Genomic DNA, 21,508 nt, shown 5'->3' with positions numbered 1-21,508 from the left:
CACAAATGCTTTGACTTTCATTTTGATGGCACCCATTCACTGCAGAACATCAATTGGTGAGCAAGGGATATAATGCTACATTTCTCCTAATCTTTTCAAAAAAAAAAAAAAAAAAAAAAAAAAAAAAACACCTGGACACCTGGATGGGCTGACTAAATTTTAACCACATTTTCCATTTTTGGGTGTGCTATTCCTTTAACAAAAGGAAGAAAAAGGGGCTTATAAATTATTTTCAGTCTAAAAGCTGAAATGTTGTTTAATATGGGGGACCCCCATATTAAAAAGCTAGATTTTCCACAATGCCACTTTTTAATTAAAATATTTACATTATAACATTATTTAATGATACTATAGACTATACTATATTAGTATAGACACAAACTTGTCCAGCCATCTCAAATGCTGTAGTTATTTAAAGTAAAATGGAGAAATTCTCACATTTCTAGCTGCCTCATATAATTTCTAATGACATCATTTCTATTTTATTGGATAAACTGAAACATTTTCATTAATGTTGTCAAACTTTTTAGTTTCATGCTCTACTGTATTTTTGTAACTATTGCTGTCCCAGCCACATCTCACCTCCTGTCTGTCCTTTCATTCAAGCGCATCAGTGCCATCACTCACTCGGAGATGAAGGGAGAGTTCGCTCGCCAGCATGGGATGGGATGGGGATGTGTCATCGGTCGTGATGTCAGAGCGCAAGGACTCTCATGATTGGCTCTAATTAGAATCTGCGGCAGCAAATAGACACTCGTCCTGCATGATTGGATTCAAAGTGGCTGCTGGTGCGAAAACGCGCAGAGAGGCGCAGGAGCTCCAGACGCGCTCTCCAGACGCGAGAGGAGGACGCGGCAGTCCGCTGAGCTTCAAAAGCGGCCAGACAGGCGAGGAGCACTTTGTTTGTTATCGAGAGCTTTTTAGAAGAGCGTGAGGCGGAATAAGGCGACGCTGATATTCCTGGAGCGTTTCGCGTGCGCAACTGCAGCACGGCAACTTCAGAAACATCAAGCAGCACAAGTTCTCCAAAATCTGAGCACCATGGCATCGGTCCCCAGCAGCCAAGTCAAATGCAAGTTCAAGAGGAGGAGGAGGAGAAGGTCTAAGCGAAAAGGTAAAGTTTATTTCAGTTATAAGTCGTTAGCTAAATGACGTTGTCTCTCAGAAAGCTGGCTGGAATACGCAGCAGTAAGTAGCGATCATCTCAGCGCAACTGCGCAGTCTGGATATCTTTACATGTGTTTGTGTTTGATGCGCATCGGACACGTCAGAATCCTTCCTCTCTCAAGGTGTGTGTAACCGTATGACAGCTCGGTTCAGATGCGCACTGATGCAAGAGGAAAGACTCTCTTTATTTCTCGGTCTGTACTTCCAGTATTTACAGTAGGCTGATATCTCTCCTAGCCGTAACCTCAGATATAAGATTTGACCTCATTCACATCCTGCGATTGTACTTCTATACTGACTCTCCTGAGCGTTGTTGCGCATTCATGGGATTTCTGTAATTGTAGATCATGTAAATAAACTATAACTATGATTAGGCACAGTAAAACTGACGTGTGGGTTTGCTATAACTTAAGGAATTAATCTGACCTTTTAAAATTACTTTTGGTTCTGGAATTTAATGTAGAGAAAATATATAAAATGAAATCATAAATGTAGATGTTACAACATTAGGTCATCTGAAATAAAATTAAAATTCCTTACAGTTAAAACTGTTATCATATGTATAATAAATTATTTATATGTATAATAACTCATTGTCAGAATGTCCTTATGTCTGTTTTTTTTTCCATTTATATCATTTTTACTCAATTTCTCAAAACCCTTTTGCTCAAAAACTAGTTTTTCTTCATTATTATTTAAATTCAGAGTGCTATGGACTTCACAACAGGTTGTAAGTAACCTGACATTTTACCCATAAATTAAGCTGAAACTGATTTTCAGGTGTGTTCAGATTGTTTACAATGTATATAATCATAGCTACACACACACACACACACAAATATATAATTTACGGTTACAGTACACACCTTAAACTGTTTTGTGAGATAAGCAAAAATGCACTTTATGCAGTAATGTCTACATTTCTCATTATTATTTCTGAATGAACTTGCCAACATGAGTTCACATGACTAAACGAAAGTCATTTTCAAAGGTCAGATCGAGTACACAGATCTCCTTAAGTTAACAACAGCACGTTTTCACTGTAAAAAATTAAATAAATAAAAAATATTCTAACTCCCCTGCTTTAATTAAGTAAAAATCAATTCTAACATCCAGCTAATTAGTGTACTCCAACAAGAGTTATTTTAAATAGTTCCTTAAGGTAATCTTTCATCGCTCCTTGGATTGGATAACTGAGCAATGGGATTACTAGTATATTCTTAATAGGTCTATATATAATATATTGAAGTACATTTCATTATTTGCATGTATAGCATGGCTCTTATTTAAAACTATTTCTATATATGTATTATTATAAATTGTATTATTATTATTATTATTATTATTATTATTGTTGTGTTTTTTTATATTTTATTATTTCTTTATTTGTAGAATTAGTCCTGTTTAGGGAGATCAGTTGAGTGTATTTCCATTATCAACTCTGAAATTTGATCACAGTGTAATGAGAACAACGCAGTGTACTGTGATTGAATGACAGCAGGCACGCTTGCTTCTCATCCTACTTTGGTGGCTGGTAATAAATGGAGGTGTGTGATGGTGGTGAGGTTCAGAAACACCTCTGCGTCTGCTGTGACAGCTTTGCGTGGTGCGGTGGCATTGATCAGCCACATTGCCCGCGGTATGCCTTCTCTGGCCAACGGACACGGATTTGCTTGGGGTTTATTAACATCTGCATTGCATGCTTTTTCTGAGATCATGAAATTTGCTAAATGTCTTACATTTGAACAAGGCTTGTAAAAAACAATGATTGTTTAATTTAAATATTGAGTGTGTTACAGTGATTAGGCGATATGAGACTGTCGAGCCATATTTAAAAAAATTGTTCCTGGTTTTGCTTTCCAGGACATTGTGATGGAATGATTCTGGTGGCCTGCGGTGTGGAGTCATTTCATGAAGTATCATTAGCATCGTGCAATACACACACTGATGTCTGTCGACAACTGCGGTCTGACCTGTAACCCAGAGTATTAATATCCCGAGCAATCGTGAGAATGTAGACAATAGTTGTAGTGTAACATCGAAGCAAATATATTTACATAATGGAAATGACAGAATTGGTCACACAACATTAAGCATTGCATATAAACATTAGAGGAGAGTGTAAGTGTGTGTGTGTGTGTGTGTGTGTGTGTGTGTGTGAAAGGCTAATTAATCAGCTGAGCTAATGGGAAATGATAGTGCTGGACAGAAGAGTAGAAACATGGAAAAACATGCTATAAAGTGTACGTACTGGTCAGATTATTTACACCAGCAAATTTTCACAATCATCTTTATCTTTTTCATCATCATTACAATAAAATATTTTATTTCCACTGGGACAATAGACTTTACTCGGGGGGAATTTAGATTAAATTAATCACATAAAAACCAGATAAAGTCAGCAGATTGTTTTAACTTCTCCCTCTTTCATAATGGAGATGAAAACATAATCCTGTGTCTCGTTCTAATAAACACTCAGTTTTCTGAAAGCTGAAACAATTCATTTTATTGTCTTCCTGACAAATGGGTGCTGTTCCGGGATTATATCGACATGGCATTTGACGGTCTAATCCTCAGCAAATGCTTCAGATTATTGCAGAACGTCCAGTGCATTAAAACCAATGTGTATTCAAACGCACGTAAGAAGATTTTGCTCCCGATGTGTTTTTTTGCGAGTCATTGTAGCGTAGCGGTAATGTTAGCAGAGGTAACTGAGGTAACACGCATGCAAACAATAGGGATTAATCCTCAAAACTGGGACAGTTTCTCTTATTGCTATCAAGTATGTGCTTGTTTAACCTCATGTACTTGGTACTAAAATCCGTTTGAACAAGAATGTGTGTGTGTTGAGGAATTGCTTCGTTGTTTACTGATAAGTTCAAGGTAAGCAGGTCAAAAGCGAACCATACTGGCGTAGCATATGAGAAGTATTATATAATACAGTGTTGGATAAGTCAATGCATTGCTGTAGAAGAACTAGATTTACGTAGTTCTGAACTTGTTAAAGGTTAGTGGTTGCTGAAGTGTGCGACTGCCCCGCTGAGGCCAGTGGATGAGGTCGTTCTCTTCGTTAGCTCTGGTGCGAAATAACCAAGGCCCAGTTATCCCCCCGAGTGTAATGAGTGTAGTGAAAAAAATTGAATGTGCACTTGTAATGTACTTCAGATCTTAAAAATATATACTACTATATTAATAAGAAAAAGACAATGAAGTAAAGACCACTAATGTGTACACTTTTATTTCTGTTTCTTCAGACCTTTAAAAGAGCACTTTTGAAGTACATTTTAAATCATTGTTTTCGTCATACTTTAAAGAAGTCCACTCTTTTTGATGTTAATTTTAGTGTGTTATTGATTGCTATACATTTTAAAGTTAATATTTTTAAAATGTCAAATATGTGTACGTGCGCACACACACATACACACACACATTGTATGTTTGGTAAATGCTATATGTACCACACATGGTATATTTTAGTTTACGGTCAATATTTGTCATTCTGCATTCCACATTGTAAGAATATTTCATAGACAATCAAACGAATTATGAAATTGGATTTAAATCCTGTATATGTGAGTCAGAAAACTATAAAGTTCAGCTTATTGCATTTAAGATTAATTTAAACAATAGTACATTTTTATTTAATTGCAAATAGCCAATTGTGTCAGAAGGCAGTTTACTCTTAACTATATTATTTTAAAGTATATTTTCTGTTAAAACCATGCATACTTTACCATACTTTAAAACCATGCAAAAGTGTACGTTTTCACAAGGATTGTGTGTTTTGTGATTTGTGTGAGAGCTCACATGCTGTATTTTGTTTAGTTTATTTAAATGGATCAAATGTTACAGCCTTGTGTTTGTGTCCTATACTGTATGAATGTATCGTCTGTTATTTTTGGTATGTCTAACAGTGTGTCCTGACGTGTGTGGATGTTGACAGACATGTGGTCAAATCGGTGCAGTAATTACCTCCAGAAGGTCTAACGGTTGTGACGATCTCCGGTCAGAGGCCACAGATACGAGAAAGGCCAGCAGAGAGTCAAACGGGTCTCAAATGCTGCACATATTCCCCATAGGCCAGTTTAGAGAGTAGTAAACCCTCTGGAATCTAAGGGTATTTTTGGGGCCTGGAGAAGTTTTGTCATGCCCTGACATTTGTGCTTTTTTCAGTTTCTTATACACATCTAAATGGCTAAAGTCTAATCTCATTGTAATCGATAGCCTTTCTCGCTGTCAATCTATTTGTTGTTGTTGTTGTTGTTGTTGTTAAACGCTCATTATGTCTTATTATTTCATCTGATATTATATCTTGTTTTCTGATTAAAGCAATATGAGGTATCTTTAGGCTGATTAAGGATGAAGATTTGCTCCGGAATAATCCTGACACCTCAAATCGGTTGTACCGGAAAAGGAAACGCATTTAGCTGAAACCAGATGTAAACATAATTTTTGTCCCAAGCCCTACTTCATTACACTCTCCTCTTTGTGTGCACTGGTGATAAGGAATTTTTGGTGAACGCCCGTATAACACCGCTAGCATTTAAGAAGTTAATGAAGGTCATCACCAGCGGCAACCAGAGACCTGTGTGACGGGAGCGTTTCAATTCACAGACACTTCCCTGATTAAGCGTGAAATATTCTGTTTATTAGGACACGGCGTCCTCCTCAGTGCGTTTGGCTGGGGAGGGGAGAGAAAAAAAAAGATATTAACTCTGGTTTCCTCCAGAGGAACTGTCAATAAAATGACCGAAGGAAAGAAATAGCACAACTTTACAAATTAGCATAATTAGTAATTATCTCTTAATAGGCCCTCTTGGCTTTTGAGACTTCCATCTTAAAGTTCATGAGTGGGAGAAAAAAAAAAACACATTTTATGTGGAAATGTCTATATGAGCTGCTGAGATAACGGTCTAATTGAGGTGAGACTGTGTCAGTAACTTTCATGGGACAGATGAAACAATCTGGAGCTCCGTTATTTAAAAATCATTATACAGCAATAGTGGTAGATTTCACGTGCCCAACATAGCCATTTAGGTCATTTTATTCTTAATATTAAATTGAATGAAATTTGGTTTATATTATTTTAAATGATTCAACATTTTCATAACATAAATGTACAGTTTGATGCTGGTGAAGCATGCTTTAAAATCTATTTTTAACCATTTAGACTGTGGTATTACATCCAGACCATCATATGTGATGACCTTTTGACACTGCATGCCTTAATCTTATGAATTATTTATTCATAATTTTATTCAGCAAGAATGCTTTGATTTGATCAAAAGTGACTGTAGAGAGTTTGGAAAAGTCACATTGAGAAAAAAAAAAGTTATTTTGCACTTTCTATTAATCAAACAGTGAATACAAATTAAAATTTTAAGTAGCACAACTTATTTATTATTTTTCTTTTCATACCGGTAACAATAAAGTTTCTAAAGCAGCAAATCATTATATTATATTGATTTCTGAAGGATCACGTGACACAGAAATACTGTAATGATGCAAAAAATTCAGTATCACATGAATAAATGACATTTTAAAACTTATTAAATAACTGTTTTAAATTGAAGTAAAATTTCACAATGTGACAGTATTATCTTAAAGTGTAGATGTGTAACTTTGATTTTGAAAATTAGCGAATGATTATTTATTTTGAAGTGAAATTATTATAGTTTTTATTTAAGAAATCATGCACCAGATGCTTTATTATTGTTATTTCATCACTGCAGTGTAGTTTAATGTGTTAATTGCACTTGTGTCCTTCTCATTAAAGTGAAATATAGATATTTTAGGTCCTGCCTCATAATCAAAAGTACATAAACATGGCCTGTGCTGCTAGTGGAATCACTTGTGATTGTGCTGCGGGCAGTTATCAGATGATCAGAGTAATAATATTACAGGCTATGAGAGCTGACAGCACAAGCACATCTCCATAAATACCTCCTGCCTGGAAAACGAGCACCGCGCTGCTATGTGGGCCACAAATCAATTAACAATGCCCACCAGCGAGAACTACTGACACGGAGACTTCTAATACTGTGAAATCAGTAGCTTAGCAATACTATTAAATATAATGATAAAACTTTTTATTGTTGATGTTGTTATGCATGCTTTTATGCTACAGGGTCATTTATTGTTACTCATACAGGGTTTATTATTGTTTAAATGCCAGGTATCAACATGACATTGTCAAAATAGAAAATAGGACAAATATGGTTTTTAAATGTTTACTTTTGATGGCTTTGTTTTCAACAGACATTTATTTAATTTTTTCTGTGCACAAAACGCATTGTGTTCTGCACAAACCATATTGCAAGTGAACTTGTATTTAATGCAGTCTAGGCCTTTTTTCTTTTGCTTTTTGTGGTTTTGTTGATGGTTTTTGAGGACTGGGCATATCGTGTTGGCATTGGTCTTATTTGGATAGCTGTTTCCTTGTTACAGATGATTCAGCGCAAAAATATTGTAGATGTTGATTTGAGGCACAGTTTTTGACGTGAGCAACAGAAGATATAGGAAGCATTTTCTTGTCTCTGTAAACATATTAATAAGCTACTTATTCATTATTTGGTTAGAATAACTATTTTATTTGCAATTAGCATTGTTTATTCCTTGGGGTTCGCGACTAACAGGTCTGCATTTTTGGGTTGCGATCAGCCAACAGCTTATCAGGATATCCTTTCAATATGATAGTGGAATAATTTTACAGATTTAGATGATCTATCAAGTTAGTTATCCTACCCAATTAAAACTCTGAATTGCGTGTGTATGTTCAATAGATCAATGTGGATTTAGATTTTCAGTTAGATGTGACCCTCACACGAGGGAATAATCCATTAATCTCAGTAACATTCCTCATAAAATGCTTATTTAGCACTTAACCATGCCAATCGCATCTCGTCTTGTTCATATGTCTGTCCTGGATGTGGTATTATTCCGACAGGTGTGAGTAAATACAATGAGATATTTGCTTTGTCTTTAATGGCAGCAGTGAAAATATATGATGCTATTTCATATTCATCATTCCCTGCGCCGCCATATTTAAATAATGTTTCCCTTCCTCATAGCCTCCAGTAAAGCTGCCCTCATCCATCGATTTTAACATCCTTTAGGGGCCATGCGCGGAGACCAAGCTTATCTAACAAATCCTTTAAAAGGTGTTTAAAAACCGTGGGGTGCATTAGCTTTGTCTAATCTAATTCTTCTCTCTGGCGCTCTGTCGTTCCGTTGGTTTTCCACCGTTTATTTTTATCTTTTTGTGTATTGTGTATTAGGCCTGTTTGTTTCAAGGCAGGTCCGATTTGGACCATTTCTGGGAAACACCGGCTGATGGATTTGTATTCAAACACTCTATGTTCGAATTTCTCATCTGTTTCGTGTGATAGCCCAGAGTGTATTTGGTTTTCACACAGAGTGAGCTCTGACACTCTCTCGGGGTGAGATTTGCTCTCTCGTTGTTTGTGCTCCGGCTGCCAGGAGTTAGAAAGGACGGGGTTTATGTACTGGAGAGCAACACATTTTCTTTTGTATTCTTTCTGTGTTTAAACTACCTGCTCTTCTCCAAAGCCATGTCTGGTCAGCCGATGGAGGTGGAAGGATACGCTGAACCCTGGGCAACATGTGATATCAGGCTTATTGGACACAGAGGATGTTACCATATCGAGATATTGTGTGCTCCACAGTGTGTTTCGGTAGTATCCAAGTATACACAAAATGTATGCAATCACTTCCAGTGAAGCAGAAAAAGTGACAAACAATGCCTTCTTTAAAAAAAAAAAAAAAGATTCATTAAATATTCTCAATTATCACCTCCTCAGGTGAAAGTCTTTTTTTAACCTGACTCTCTGGGATGTCACTTGTCTCTTGTCATTATTATGTTAATTAAAACTAGCAGGTTTTAGCAAATTAATTATGAATTCACACAAGGAGAACACAGTTTATAAATATGTCAGATTGTTTGTTACTAAATAAGACAATGGGACTCATACACTTATCAAATTTGTATGTGAAATCTGTGTATGATTACATAGTATAAAGTATTTTTTATCACAAAAAATATAGGAACAAGTGATACCACACATATACCAGTGGCCTTTAAAGCATGTTAATATGACATTTTATGTGTAGATATTTAATTTAAAATAAATTTCATCACTATGTGATCTGAGAAGTGAGAAGTTCTCCTGAACATACATATGAATAATCCAAGCAATTATAAATGAGACCCATTATTTTGTGTTGCTGAACTTTTATTTTAAATGAAATGTGTTAAATGTTATCTTATGTTCATTTTTTCATCTTATTCTTCTTTTTTTTTGTATGCCAAAGTCACACTTGTACACAAACATATCCATACAGTAAGAGTCATATCATCTCTCATCACTTCTCAAGAAAATTCAATGGCTGTTCTAGTCTCAAGTGTCAAGTCTCAAGTCTACTTTATAGAGTCCTCTCCACTAAAAAGTAGACTAAAGAACTGTACAGCAACACAACAAGATGAGAATAGTTAAAACAAAAATCCACAATAATAGAAAAAAAAATTAAAGCAATTTACAACTGCCAAAAGCCAACAATTAAAAGCCATAGAAAAACCAGCATGTTTTCACTCGAGATTTGAAAACACCAACTGGCTGCAGATCTGATGTCTGGTGGAATGGTTTCCACCGTATTGGGCCAGCAACTGAAAATGCAAGATCCCCCTTAGTTTTCAGGTGAGTTTTTGGAACTGAGAGCTGACGCAAAGATCGCGTGTGTCATCAGGTGTCAAATAACACTGACACGGATGCACACATTGTCTAAACGCTTGCTAGTAAATGCCATGATAGACAGAGAAAGATCGCTCTAACCAGTTCTTTCAGATGCACGCTTTGAACAGAACAGTCAGTCAAGACGAAGAAGAGAATGACGTGTTCTCCCGGTGCCTGTTTATAGTCACGCTCGTTGGTGTTTTTTCAATAGCCGTGTTTCCACTATCGAGCTAGGACTGGGCGTGCTAGTGCGTGCCAGGGCCAGTCGCGTTTCCACTGTCACTTCCGGGGCTTGATCGTGCCTCGCCGGGGCTTCCTCGGGGCCAACGGCCAGGTTTTTTCGGCCCGACGAAAACCTTGGGCCAAAGCGGGCCAGCTGGGGCTAGAGGAGGGGTTACGAACAAAGGCGGAGTTTCTCAGCGTCTGGAGAGCGTCAGCGCGGATCATTTCAGAAAGATAACAGCTTTAACACCAGCATTTAAGACGTTTTAAAATAAGTTGAGCTTAAAACTCACTCTTAGTAAGCAGCAAGTGTTTGAAATAACTTGATCCGATGTGGATTATAATCATTAAACAAGGCAGAAATATTTATAAGCGATGTAAAAGATTATGCACGCTAAACATTAACGTTATATACTAGTAAACATGTTAAAAATGACCGCTCGGATAAATCAGACGTCAGCTTCTTATTCTCTATCACATTTATTAAGTAACATTGTATCTGTCGTTTCGTGAGTTTAGCTCCACGTTGCATATCATCAAAATATAATAATGATTTTTGTTTGGGAGCTTTTATAAAAATAGAGAGTCTGCGCTGAGGATCATTTAAAAAAGATAACCGCTTTAACATCAGCATTTAACACTTTTTTTTTAAATAAGTCGAGCTCAAAACTCTCTTTCAGTCAGCAGTGAGTGTTTGAAATAACTTGATCCAATGTGGATTATAATCACTAAACAAGGCAGAAATATTTATAAGTGATGAAAAAGATATGCACGCTAAACATGTTACCATAGTAAACATTTTAAAATATGACCGCTTGAAGAAATTAGACGTCAGCTTCTTATTCTCTATCACAATCGTGTATTTATTAAGTAACTTATATTATCTGTCACAAGCCTCGTCTCCAGAGTTTTTCTCACGTTGCCTATCATAAAAGAATATAGCCAAACAATGTTTTTTGTTCGGGAGCTTCATTCTAAATGTGACGGCTGTGGCTAATAAGCAGAAACAGACTCGACTGAATAAGCAGGCTATCCATGAGCGTTAAAAATAAATAAATAAAATAGAAATAAGTGTATTTATTTGTGAATTATTTTGAGTCCTGATAAATTAAAACAATATGATCAATGTATCACTTATTCTATAGTTAAAACATCATGCTTTTGAATTTGAATATATAACAAAGCATGCAAACAAACTGCCGCTTTTATCATCTTCGTTTTGTGATCGCGCATGTTCCAGTGACTTATTTCTTAGTTTTCTGATAACTTCTCTTTGTTGGTGAAATAATGAGGTTGCATGACGTTGTTCTGAGAGGCGTGTAAGGGCGTGTTTTAGTGACGTGCAGCGGTGCTTCAAGCTCCACTGTGGAAACCCTGCGCTATTCTGGCCTCGGTGCTACTGGACCGGGGCTATGAGCCCCGCCCGGCCCGCTTTAAGCCCTGGCTCGCACTGGCCCGACAGTGGAAATGCGGCTAATGTGTGCTTCAGACACTGGTCATGATGAGGTGTTTCCCCGTAGTGACCCCTAGAGGATGCAGTTCTAAGTTCCCTTGAAAGGGAACCATTTTAAAACAGTCCCTCTTAGACCCACAACATGCTCTAAATAGGGCTGGGTACCGAACTTCGATACCTTTTATTGTATCGAACGAAAAACTTCGATACTATGAGTATCGAAAAATAATTTATTTTACGGTGCCAAATTTCGGTTCCAAAAGCCAAGCGGCCGTTTTTTTTTTTTTTTTTTTTTTTTTTTTTTTTTTTTTTGCTGAGAGGCTGTGTCTGTGTGAGCTTGTAGCATACATGCATGTAAGGATCCAAATTCGCCGTGATTGGCTGTCCACCACCACGTGACGTGACGGGGAGGATTTCTGAAGATACACGCAGTCACACAACACAACTGTAGTTGTTTTTTCTAAAAATGTTACCGGCTACACTTTATAAAAGTGGATGCCGAGTCAGCAAAGTGCAACATATGCGATAAGAGTATTGCAACCAAAGCCGGTGTTAATGAAGCATTTGTTTGGATGAGTGTTTTGCCATCCCTCCCTGTTTAGTTTGGTCTACTCGATGCGTATCTTGAAACACGCCCCCTTTCAGGTCGTCAAAAAAACAGAGAGAGACAGATTTATCCGGTACAGCGAATTTCTCTAAGCAGCAGGCCACTGTATACGTTCACTTAAAACATAACCGACTGTGTTTACGAGAATACTTGCAGAGACAATTATTTTGATTTAATTGTGTGTGTATGTGTTTATTCAGAAGTTACGATACGCGAAAGATGAATTCATTCTCTGTACGCGCATTGTCTGTAATTCTGCTCACAGCGCGTGCTTTGAATGAGTGACCACAAGCTCCGAACGCGCACAAATTGTTTAAAACGCTTGAATCAGCAATATTTAGAAACAAATGCAAACGATCGGCCATGATCTGTTTCACCCCTGCAAGCGAGTGAACAACGCAAATCAAGATAGGAATTTTACATCAATATTCACAATAGCACATCGGACAGGAAAACACAATAGCCCCAGGACGTCAGGATAGCAATTGTAAGAGCCCTGCACCTCAGATCTATCAAGTTTTTGAAACACTGGTTTCGTTAAACAAAATAAATGATTATTTTAAAAGATTGACTCAAAAGAATCATCGGTTCACTAATTGGATCATGAACTTTTATTACCAAGCCAAAGATTATCTATTATTAAACATCTTGAATGAATAAAGAAGTCCAGTTCATCTATAAAGAACATACAGCTATCGTTTGAGTTTATAAACTTTTACTTCATGCATGATTGATATGGATCTGCTAACTGAATGCAAAGTGTGAGTTCTAGAAGAATGATTGTGTCTTGATGAGCATGTATCCCTCACTAGGAGTCGCTAAATACCAAACTGTATACTTAAATATTAAATTATTGACATCAAAACAGGGGTGTTTGCGTTATGATGTGGTGGGCTGCTGTGGGCCAGAAAGTCCAGGACAACTTTTTGGTCCCAGTCCGCCCCTGAATGGTGCACCCCTATCCAAAAAGCACAACCAGTTGTATTAATAATGTTATCCTGAGTGTGAAGTGTTACCAGAATTTGTTTTAATTAAAAAATAAAAGTTTTGTGTTTAATGTATTTGTGCTGATGTTGAAATGGATTTTAAAATATATGGTATCGAAAAAAGTATCGTTAGGAACCGGTATCGAAACTGAGGTATCGAAATTGGCACCGGATCGAAAGATTTTGAACAATACCCAGCCCTAGCTCTAAATAAGTTAATAAGGATATCAAGATCTATTAGATCAAAAGCTGCATTAAGTTTGAGCATAATAAAAGCTCCTCAACTACCCGAGTCTGCAATGAGTAACACATCATTGGAAACTTGCAATAAAACTGATTCAGTGCTGTGTCCTGTCCTAAAACCAGACTGAAAAGCATCTAGCACATAATTATTAGCCAAAAAAAAAAGCTCAGCTGAGATAAAAAACACTTTCTCCAATATTTTTGAAATATAGGGTAGCTTTGAAAATGTCCAATCATTTGTGAAATCAAAATGGTCCAGAGCAGACTTCTTGAGAAGGGGCTGAATGACCGCTTGCTTAAGACATAATGGAAAAAGACCTGTAGAAAGGCTGTCATTAAAAGATTATTGGCAAAGCAAAGGGAGTGCTCTTTCAAGTACAGGTGAAATTTTTGTGTGTATGTGAGTGAGAGACAGGAAAGCAGTGATAATGTTTAAGGTTGGGTCTATATATATATATATATATATAAGGCTGAAAATCCTGCTCTCTTCCCACAACTGAAAGAGTCATTCTCCTATTCTTGCTGATGTGATGGAGGTTCTTTTTTATTTGAAAAGACTGTCAGAACAAGAAGAGTCTGGAATCGGTCACCCACATGCATGTACAGTACATACAGTATTGTTCAAAATAATAGCAGTACAATGTGACTAACCAGAATAATCAAGGTTTTTCGTATATTTTTTTATTGCTACATGGCAAACAAGTTACCAGTAGGTTCAGTAGATTCTCAGAAAACAAATGAGACCCAGCATTCATGATATGCACGCTCTTAAGGCTGTGCAATTGGGCAATTAGTTGAAAGGGGTGTGTTCAAAAAAATAGCAGTGTGGCATTCAATCACTGAGGTCATCAATTTTGTGAAGAAACAGGTGTGAATCAGGTGGCCCCTATTTAAGGATGAAGCCAACACTTGTTGAACATGCATTTGAAAGCTGAGGAAAATGGGTCGTTCAAGACATTGTTCAGAAGAACAGCGTACTTTGATTAAAAAGTTGATTAGAGAGGGGAAAACCTATAAAGAGGTGCAAAAAATGATAGGCTGTTCAGCTAAAATGATCTCCAATGCCTTAAAATGGAAAGCAAAACCAGAGAGACGTGAAAATGGAAGACAACCATCAAAATGGATAGAAGAATAACCAGAATGGCAAAGGCTCAGCCAATGATCACCTCCAGGATGATCAAAGACAGTCTGGAGTTACCTGTAAGTACTGTGACAGTTAGAAGACGTCTGTGTGAAGCTAATCTATTTTCAAGAATCCCCCGCAAAGTCCCTCTGTTAAAAAAAAAGGCATGTGCAGAAGAGGTTACAATTTGCCAAAGAACACATCAACTGGCCTAAAGAGAAATGGAGGAACATTTTGTGGACTGATGAGAGTAAAATTGTTCTTTTTGGGTCCAAGGGCCACAGGCAGTTTGTGAGACGACCCCCAAACTCTGAATTCAAGCCACAGTACACAGTGAAGACAGTGAAGCATGGAGGTGCAAGCATCATGATATGGGCATGTTTCTCCTACTATGGTGTTGGGCCTATTTATCGCATACCAGGGATCATGGATCAGTTTGCATATGTTAAAATACTTGAAGAGGTCATGTTGCCATATGCTGAAGAGGACATGCCCTTGAAATGGTTGTTTCAACAAGACAATGACCCAAAACACACTAGTAAACGGGCAAAGTCTTGGTTCCAAACCAACAAAATTAATGTTATGGAGTGGCCAGCCCAATCTCCAGACCTTAATCCAATTGAGAACTTGTGGGGTGATATCAAAAATGCTGTTTCTGAAGCTAAACCAAGAAATGTGAATGAATTGTGGAATGTTGTTAAAGAATCATGGAGTGGAATAACAGCTGAGAGGTGCCACAAGTTGGTTGACTCCATGCCACACAGATGTCAAGCAGTTTTAAAAAACTGTGGTCATAAAACTAAATATTAGTTTAGTGATTCACAGGATTGCTAAATCCCAGAAAAAAAAAAGTTTGTACAAAATAGTTTTGAGTTTGTACAGTCAAAGGTAGACACTGCTATTTTTTTGAACACACCCCTTTCAACTAATTGCCCAATTGCACAGCCTTAAGAGCGTACTGCTATTATTTTGAACAATACTGTATCAGTGAATGATGAGACACACACACATACAGACTCTGTTATGAAACCTAGTGAGTTGCATTACTACTGTACATACTTTATGCTTACACAGCATCTTAAATTCGCACCGCTTTAGTTCCAGAACTAAATGTACAGTACTGAAGTACTGGGATGATTTTGCGGTAACTATTTCCCAATACCATTTAAAGGGTTGCATTCACACCGACCGTGTGTACTAGGATGTGACTTAAGTCAGTTGACAGCGATTGTCATTTGTGTGCGACGTTTAACAATGTTTAAACAAAGAACAACAACGATAACAACAGGAGGATGGTGGAGGATTTTGTTGTGTTTGGTGATTTTGTTGTGTCTCGCGGGTTTTATAATAATGGACATGGAATGTTGCCGTAAATGTATAGCGATTGAAAAGAATGGAAAGGAGGATTAAAGGCCATGTTGCAGGTTAACCACCAATTTTGATTAATGGGTACATAAATCACTCAAGATATGTATATCATTTTTAAAAGGTCTCAAAAATGGTCTTAAAGACCAGTTTTCTAGGTTTTTGGTATTAACTAGGGATGCACGATATTGGATTTTGGCCGATATTCGATATGCCGATATTTTCAAAATAATTTTGGCCGATGCCGATGCCGATATCGATATATATACAAATTTTTTCCTGATATATTTAAACTTTAATTTTACTGAAGAGAAATCCATGTATCTCTTCTGTACTGATTCTACCATAAATGTATTATTTTACAAATGTAGACAGACATTCACATCTGAAAAACAGGTCAATTATTTCACTTGGAGAATATCGGTTTGGCTCATCGGCAGAAATATTCATATCGGCCGATACCGATGATGGTCATTTTAAGCTTTTATCGGCCGATACCGATGTTGTGCCGATATTATCGTGCATCCCTAGTATTAACGTTTTTTTTTTTACTCAACTCTGCGATGACGTCACATTGGGAAGTAGAGGAAAGGTATCCTCAGCCTAGTATGATGCCACATTCCAGGCAACTCGTAACCCATGTTTTTCCAACCTTAAAACCTGTGAAAGTGCACTGGAACGGCAGTCAAACCCCGTGAATTCCCACCCGTGAACTCGTACTAGATTGATGTACTAGATTGATACCCCTACCAATAATACTGCCTACGGATGCAGTGTTTATGCAAGTGGTACACTATGAAAAAACGATTTTAGGTCAATGTAACGTTGCAATAAAATAAATAATCTAGCTACAATTCCTTGCGCTCAGAAAGTTTTTGACGTTAGTCGTGGTATGAAATCGTGATTACGAGCTCAAAAACCTGCCTGGAACTAACGCTATAGGGACTGACTGGGATGAGGAAGAGGTGGCAAGAGCCAACATGTATGATGGCCCGCAGCCGTGTAATTTCGAACCAGCCTATTTCAAACAGTCATGGTAAACTAAAGCATATCTAAAATAGGCTGCTATAGACTTTTAATATTGGGCCTGCAAAAGGAAATGTAAAATTCTAGAGACTATTCAGTCAAGTTGTGCTCGGCTCTAAAATATTCATCAGCTACAAATCTTTGTGAGTGCAGTCTCTCTAAAATGATTTTTCAAACCCCTATTCCAGCAGTTGATGATTAATGGATAAGTCATGGACAATTCATGAACATTCATTAATCAAAAGGTGTGGGAACCCAGCAGACAGTCACACTTTCCTTTACTTCAAGTTTGCGTTGATCTTGAATTAATCTAACGGTCGGAAATTCCTGGTTGCAGAAATTATGTCCGGATCAGACTAATAATCACAATAATTGAAAATTTTGATTTGACAAGATGTAAACAATGTTAAGCTTGTTGAAATGCATTTTGGTATGGCTTTTATTTATGATACTGTACATGCAATGTTGCCTTCAGTTTTGGATCTTAAAACAGTGGTTCTTAAAAAAAAAAAAAGCTTTTCTTAAAAAAATCTAAGACTAAAAAGTAAAATCATAGTGTAGTACAGGGGTCACCAAACTCTGTCCTGGAGGGCTGGTGTCCTGCAGAGTTTAGCTCCAGCTTCAACACACCTGCCTGGAAATTTCAAGTTAACCTTATAAGACATTGATTAGATAGTTCAGGTGTTTTTATTGAGGGCTGGAGCAAAACTCTGCGGGACACCGTCCCTCCAGGACCAAATTTGGTGACCCCTGGTGTAGTGTACAAAAATCCTTTTGGATATTTTTGGAGGCTTTGGAACCGATCCATGGAGTTTCTGATACTCATATGCACGCAATGAGAGAAATATACTCACATTCTCTATAAAGCTCACCAAACACGCGCTTCTGCAAAAATAAAAAAACAGGTAAGTGTGATGAACTCTCTGCAAAAGAAGCTAATATTTTGTTGTCACTTGCTCTTGCAATTCTTCCTGCCTGCCTAAAAAAATGTTTTTACAACTTTTGTGAGGCAGAGAGAGAGAAAGCGTGAGAGAGTGCTGTGTGGAGCACTTTGTACAGCAAGGTAGCACTTTACTTTCTGCTCTGTGATATGTACTTAAAGTAAATTTTGAGTAAATGTCAAGAATGGATTCAAGAGCGAGTTCTGAATGGTAGTGTGTATGTTTGCAAGAGGGTGGTTGGAATCCATGGGTCATCTAGTTATGGTCAATTGTAAATCAAATGGTGACCAACAGTGATGAAATTACATCTCGCTCTCTCATGATTCTTTATTGAATTTTGAGGCACTGGTATGTTGCCCACACTGAATTTCAGAAGTGAGTCACATGTAATACATGGCTCACCACTGAGAAATTAACATTTGCAGAATTCCATGCATTACATTTCAAATTTGATGTTGTCTTGTTGAAATAACTGTGTTGTCTTAGTTTTTTTTCTCATCAGTTTTGGATATTATGATTGTGTGTTACACCTAATGTTGTTAAATGAATATTTATGACTTTCTCATCACCACCTGCATTTGGTGGTTATCAGTAGCTGCGTTTCCACTGTCGGGCTAAAAGCAGGCATTCTGGTGCATGTCAGGGCCAGTCGTGTTTCTAATGTCACTTCCAGTGCTTGATCCTGCCTCGTTGGTGCTTCCTCTGGGTCAACGGGCCGGATTTTTTGGCCCGACGAAAACCTTGGGCCAAAACTGGCCAGCTGAGGCTATAGGTGTGGTTATGAATAAAGGCAGAGTTTCTCCGCATCTCCAGAGCGTCAGCACCACGGATAATTTCAGAAAGCTAACAGCTATAACACCAGCATTAAAGTTGAGTTCAAAACTCACTTTCAGCCAGCAGCGAGTGTTTGAAATAACTTGATCCGATGTGGATTATAATCACCATACAAGGCAGAAATATTTATAAGCAATGTAAAAGACTATGCACACTAGGCATTAACATTGCTATAATAAACGTGGTAAATATGAACGCTGGATAAATCCGACGTCAACTTCTTATTCACTATCATGATCGTGTATTTATTTAGTAACATATTTGATGTCATAAGTCTCGTCTCAAGTTTAGCTCCAGATAGCCTGTTATAAAAATATAATAATGTTTTTTGTTCTGGAGCTTTTATAAAAAATTATAGAAATGATCATTCTTTCTAAATGTGATATATGTGACTACAAAGAAACAGACTTGACTGAATAAGCAGGCTATGTGCATAACACTTTTATTTCTGTGTGAGTAATTTTCAATCCTGATAAATTAATTCATTATGATCAATATATCACTTTGTGGTGAGTGGGGCGGGGCCGAGAGGCGTGGGAACGAGGAGTGAGGCCAGGTGTAGTGATTGGAGATGAGCTGCACCTGCGCCCCACCGCCGGTATGGAGTCCCACGTAGGAGATGGAAGGATATAAAACTGGAGTGACTATAGTGAAGGACGAGAGAGGACCAGGCCTGGGACATTATTTTATGTGTTTGCTTTTTATTTATGCGCACCAGTCGTCCGTGAGGGGCTGGTGCACCGTTTTGTATTTATTTTTGAATTATTAAAGTGTTTTGATTGTGCGCCGGTTAGGATTAGGAAGTTTGTATATCGTTACACACTTATTATAGTAAAACATTGATGCTTTTGGATTGAAATATTTAACAAAGCATGCAAACAAACGGCTTTTATCATTTTCATTTTGTGATCGCGCTAGTTCACGTGACTTATTTCTTATTAGTTTTCTGATAACTTCTCTTTGTTGGTGAAATGATGGGGTTGCATGACGTTGTTCCTGAGAGGTGTGTAAAGTGTGGGTTTTAGTGAAGCGCAGTGAAGCTTCGGGCCCAACAGCAGAAAAGCAGCTAGTACAAAGGTACAAAACACATTTCAGTACCACAATAGATTGGTATATTAACATTAAATCAGCTAATGAAATTACGTTATTTAATGTAAATTTAAATTAAAACCGTAAAACCATAGCTGACTTTTTTTTTTTTTTTTTTTTTTACTGTAAATTGTACACACAAAAGGAACCCGTATACCTATCTGGGCTTAGCTGAGGATGAATGGCCACAGAGTATCAGAGGGAGAAAGAGACAGTGAGAGAAATGGGAGATGGGGCATGCTGCCAGATGGAGATTATAATGTCGCTAATCTGTGTCTGCTTGTTTGTGCGAGTGTCTCGGAGAAGAACTTCTGACAAGAACACAATTCACTCCTGTGGCTGGATCACAATGATAGCAATTTAAGCTTTGCATCGCTGCTTCATAAATATTTGTTTTTCATATTCTGCTTGCTTAGCGGTTTCACTTATTTTACCCAGATTGAACTTTATGGCATGTTTTAAAAAATTAGAACAGTAATGGTTTGGTTAATTTGCTAATGGCAGAGCTGTAGCCTAGCGGTTAGCATTTCTACACTGGATCTGCCATAGAGTCAATTGGTTGTTCTTGGAGATAGCGGGTTAACTCCGTGTCAGCGCGCGCTCTGATCGGAAAAGGGGCAGATATTTCAGACCTCCATTTATTAAGGAGATCGGTCACAAAACTCATCATCCGCGGCAACGTTTTTTGAGCAAATTTCAAAGCCGCACCCGCCCGCCATCCGCTGATTGTTTTGCGGTCTATGGCCATGCAATGCTTTGCTGATGCGAGCCGCAAAAAAAATGCCATTGTCTGTTCTAGAAAGGATGCAGCAAAGATATTTAATGCTAATGTATGAGGCATAGGCCTACGCTGAGTTTCATTTACGATGAGATGCGCTCTAGTTCACAGTGCAGTGCAAGTGAACGCGGCGCGCTGGTGCTTCCATGTCGGTTATCATTGTCTGCTATATTTGCTTTTTATTTATTAAAATACATGCAATTGGTTGATGAAACATTTATTAAAATTAAGACAAAATTTTTACAAAACGAAATTCGTTTTTAAGAAAGGTTTTCTACAAAGCAAAATTTTATGAAGTGGTAAATATCATGTCTGACGATTTACAAAACTTCATTAAGTGGTAAAAACCATGTCTCCCGATATATTGCGCATCTTATGATCCTATCTAAAAAATGTTAGTAAAAAATATTTTAATGACACGGTTTTGTGCCGGTCTCACGGTTATATACGAACCGTCACACCCCTATATATATATATATATATATATATATATTATTCAGACACTTTGAACATGTTTTGCTTAAGTATTTTGTCTGACATTATCAAAATTTTACTCTTAGTTCTTGTCATATTTTATTACCATTTTCTAAACTAGAGTGAATAAACTGTAGTAATGTGTTAAATGTTGAAGGTGTCTGAATACATTTTGATTTGATTTATTTGGCTTTACATTAGATTAAGTGTTTTGACTGTTGATTAGGGAACAGTGTCTACTTTGATTTTATATATATATATATATATATGACATTTGTTTTTTAGAACAATTCAATTTGTATCCTAAATAATGATTTAAATGTTGAGTCATTATTTATATTAATTTTAGTTAACTGTTTATATCAATATTTGCTTAGAAAATCTCTTAAATCTCTTGTGCCAGATCAAATTTGGTGAGGCCCATTTCCTGGAGAAGCAGGTCGGCTGGAC

The 21,508-nt window shown here is 37.3% G+C and overlaps 1 protein-coding gene across 1 annotated transcript in view; it reads left to right on the top strand.

Moving 5' to 3' along the window:
- The first annotated feature begins 796 nt into the window (after positions 1–796).
- Positions 797–21,508, top strand: part of LOC127946253 (double-stranded RNA-specific editase B2-like) — a 188,658-nt gene continuing 167,946 nt past the window's right edge. Inside the window, exon 1 of the mRNA XM_052542708.1 lies at positions 797–1,114. Coding sequence (XP_052398668.1) covers positions 1,042–1,114 — 73 coding nt within the window. The 5' untranslated portion in view covers positions 797–1,041. The remainder of the gene's footprint in view (positions 1,115–21,508) is intronic.

The sequence above is a fragment of the Carassius gibelio genome, chromosome A24 (genome assembly GCF_023724105.1).
Source record: "Carassius gibelio isolate Cgi1373 ecotype wild population from Czech Republic chromosome A24, carGib1.2-hapl.c, whole genome shotgun sequence".
In the NCBI taxonomy this organism is placed as follows: Eukaryota; Metazoa; Chordata; class Actinopteri; order Cypriniformes; family Cyprinidae; genus Carassius; species Carassius gibelio.
This window is presented reverse-complemented; position numbering and strand designations above follow the sequence as displayed.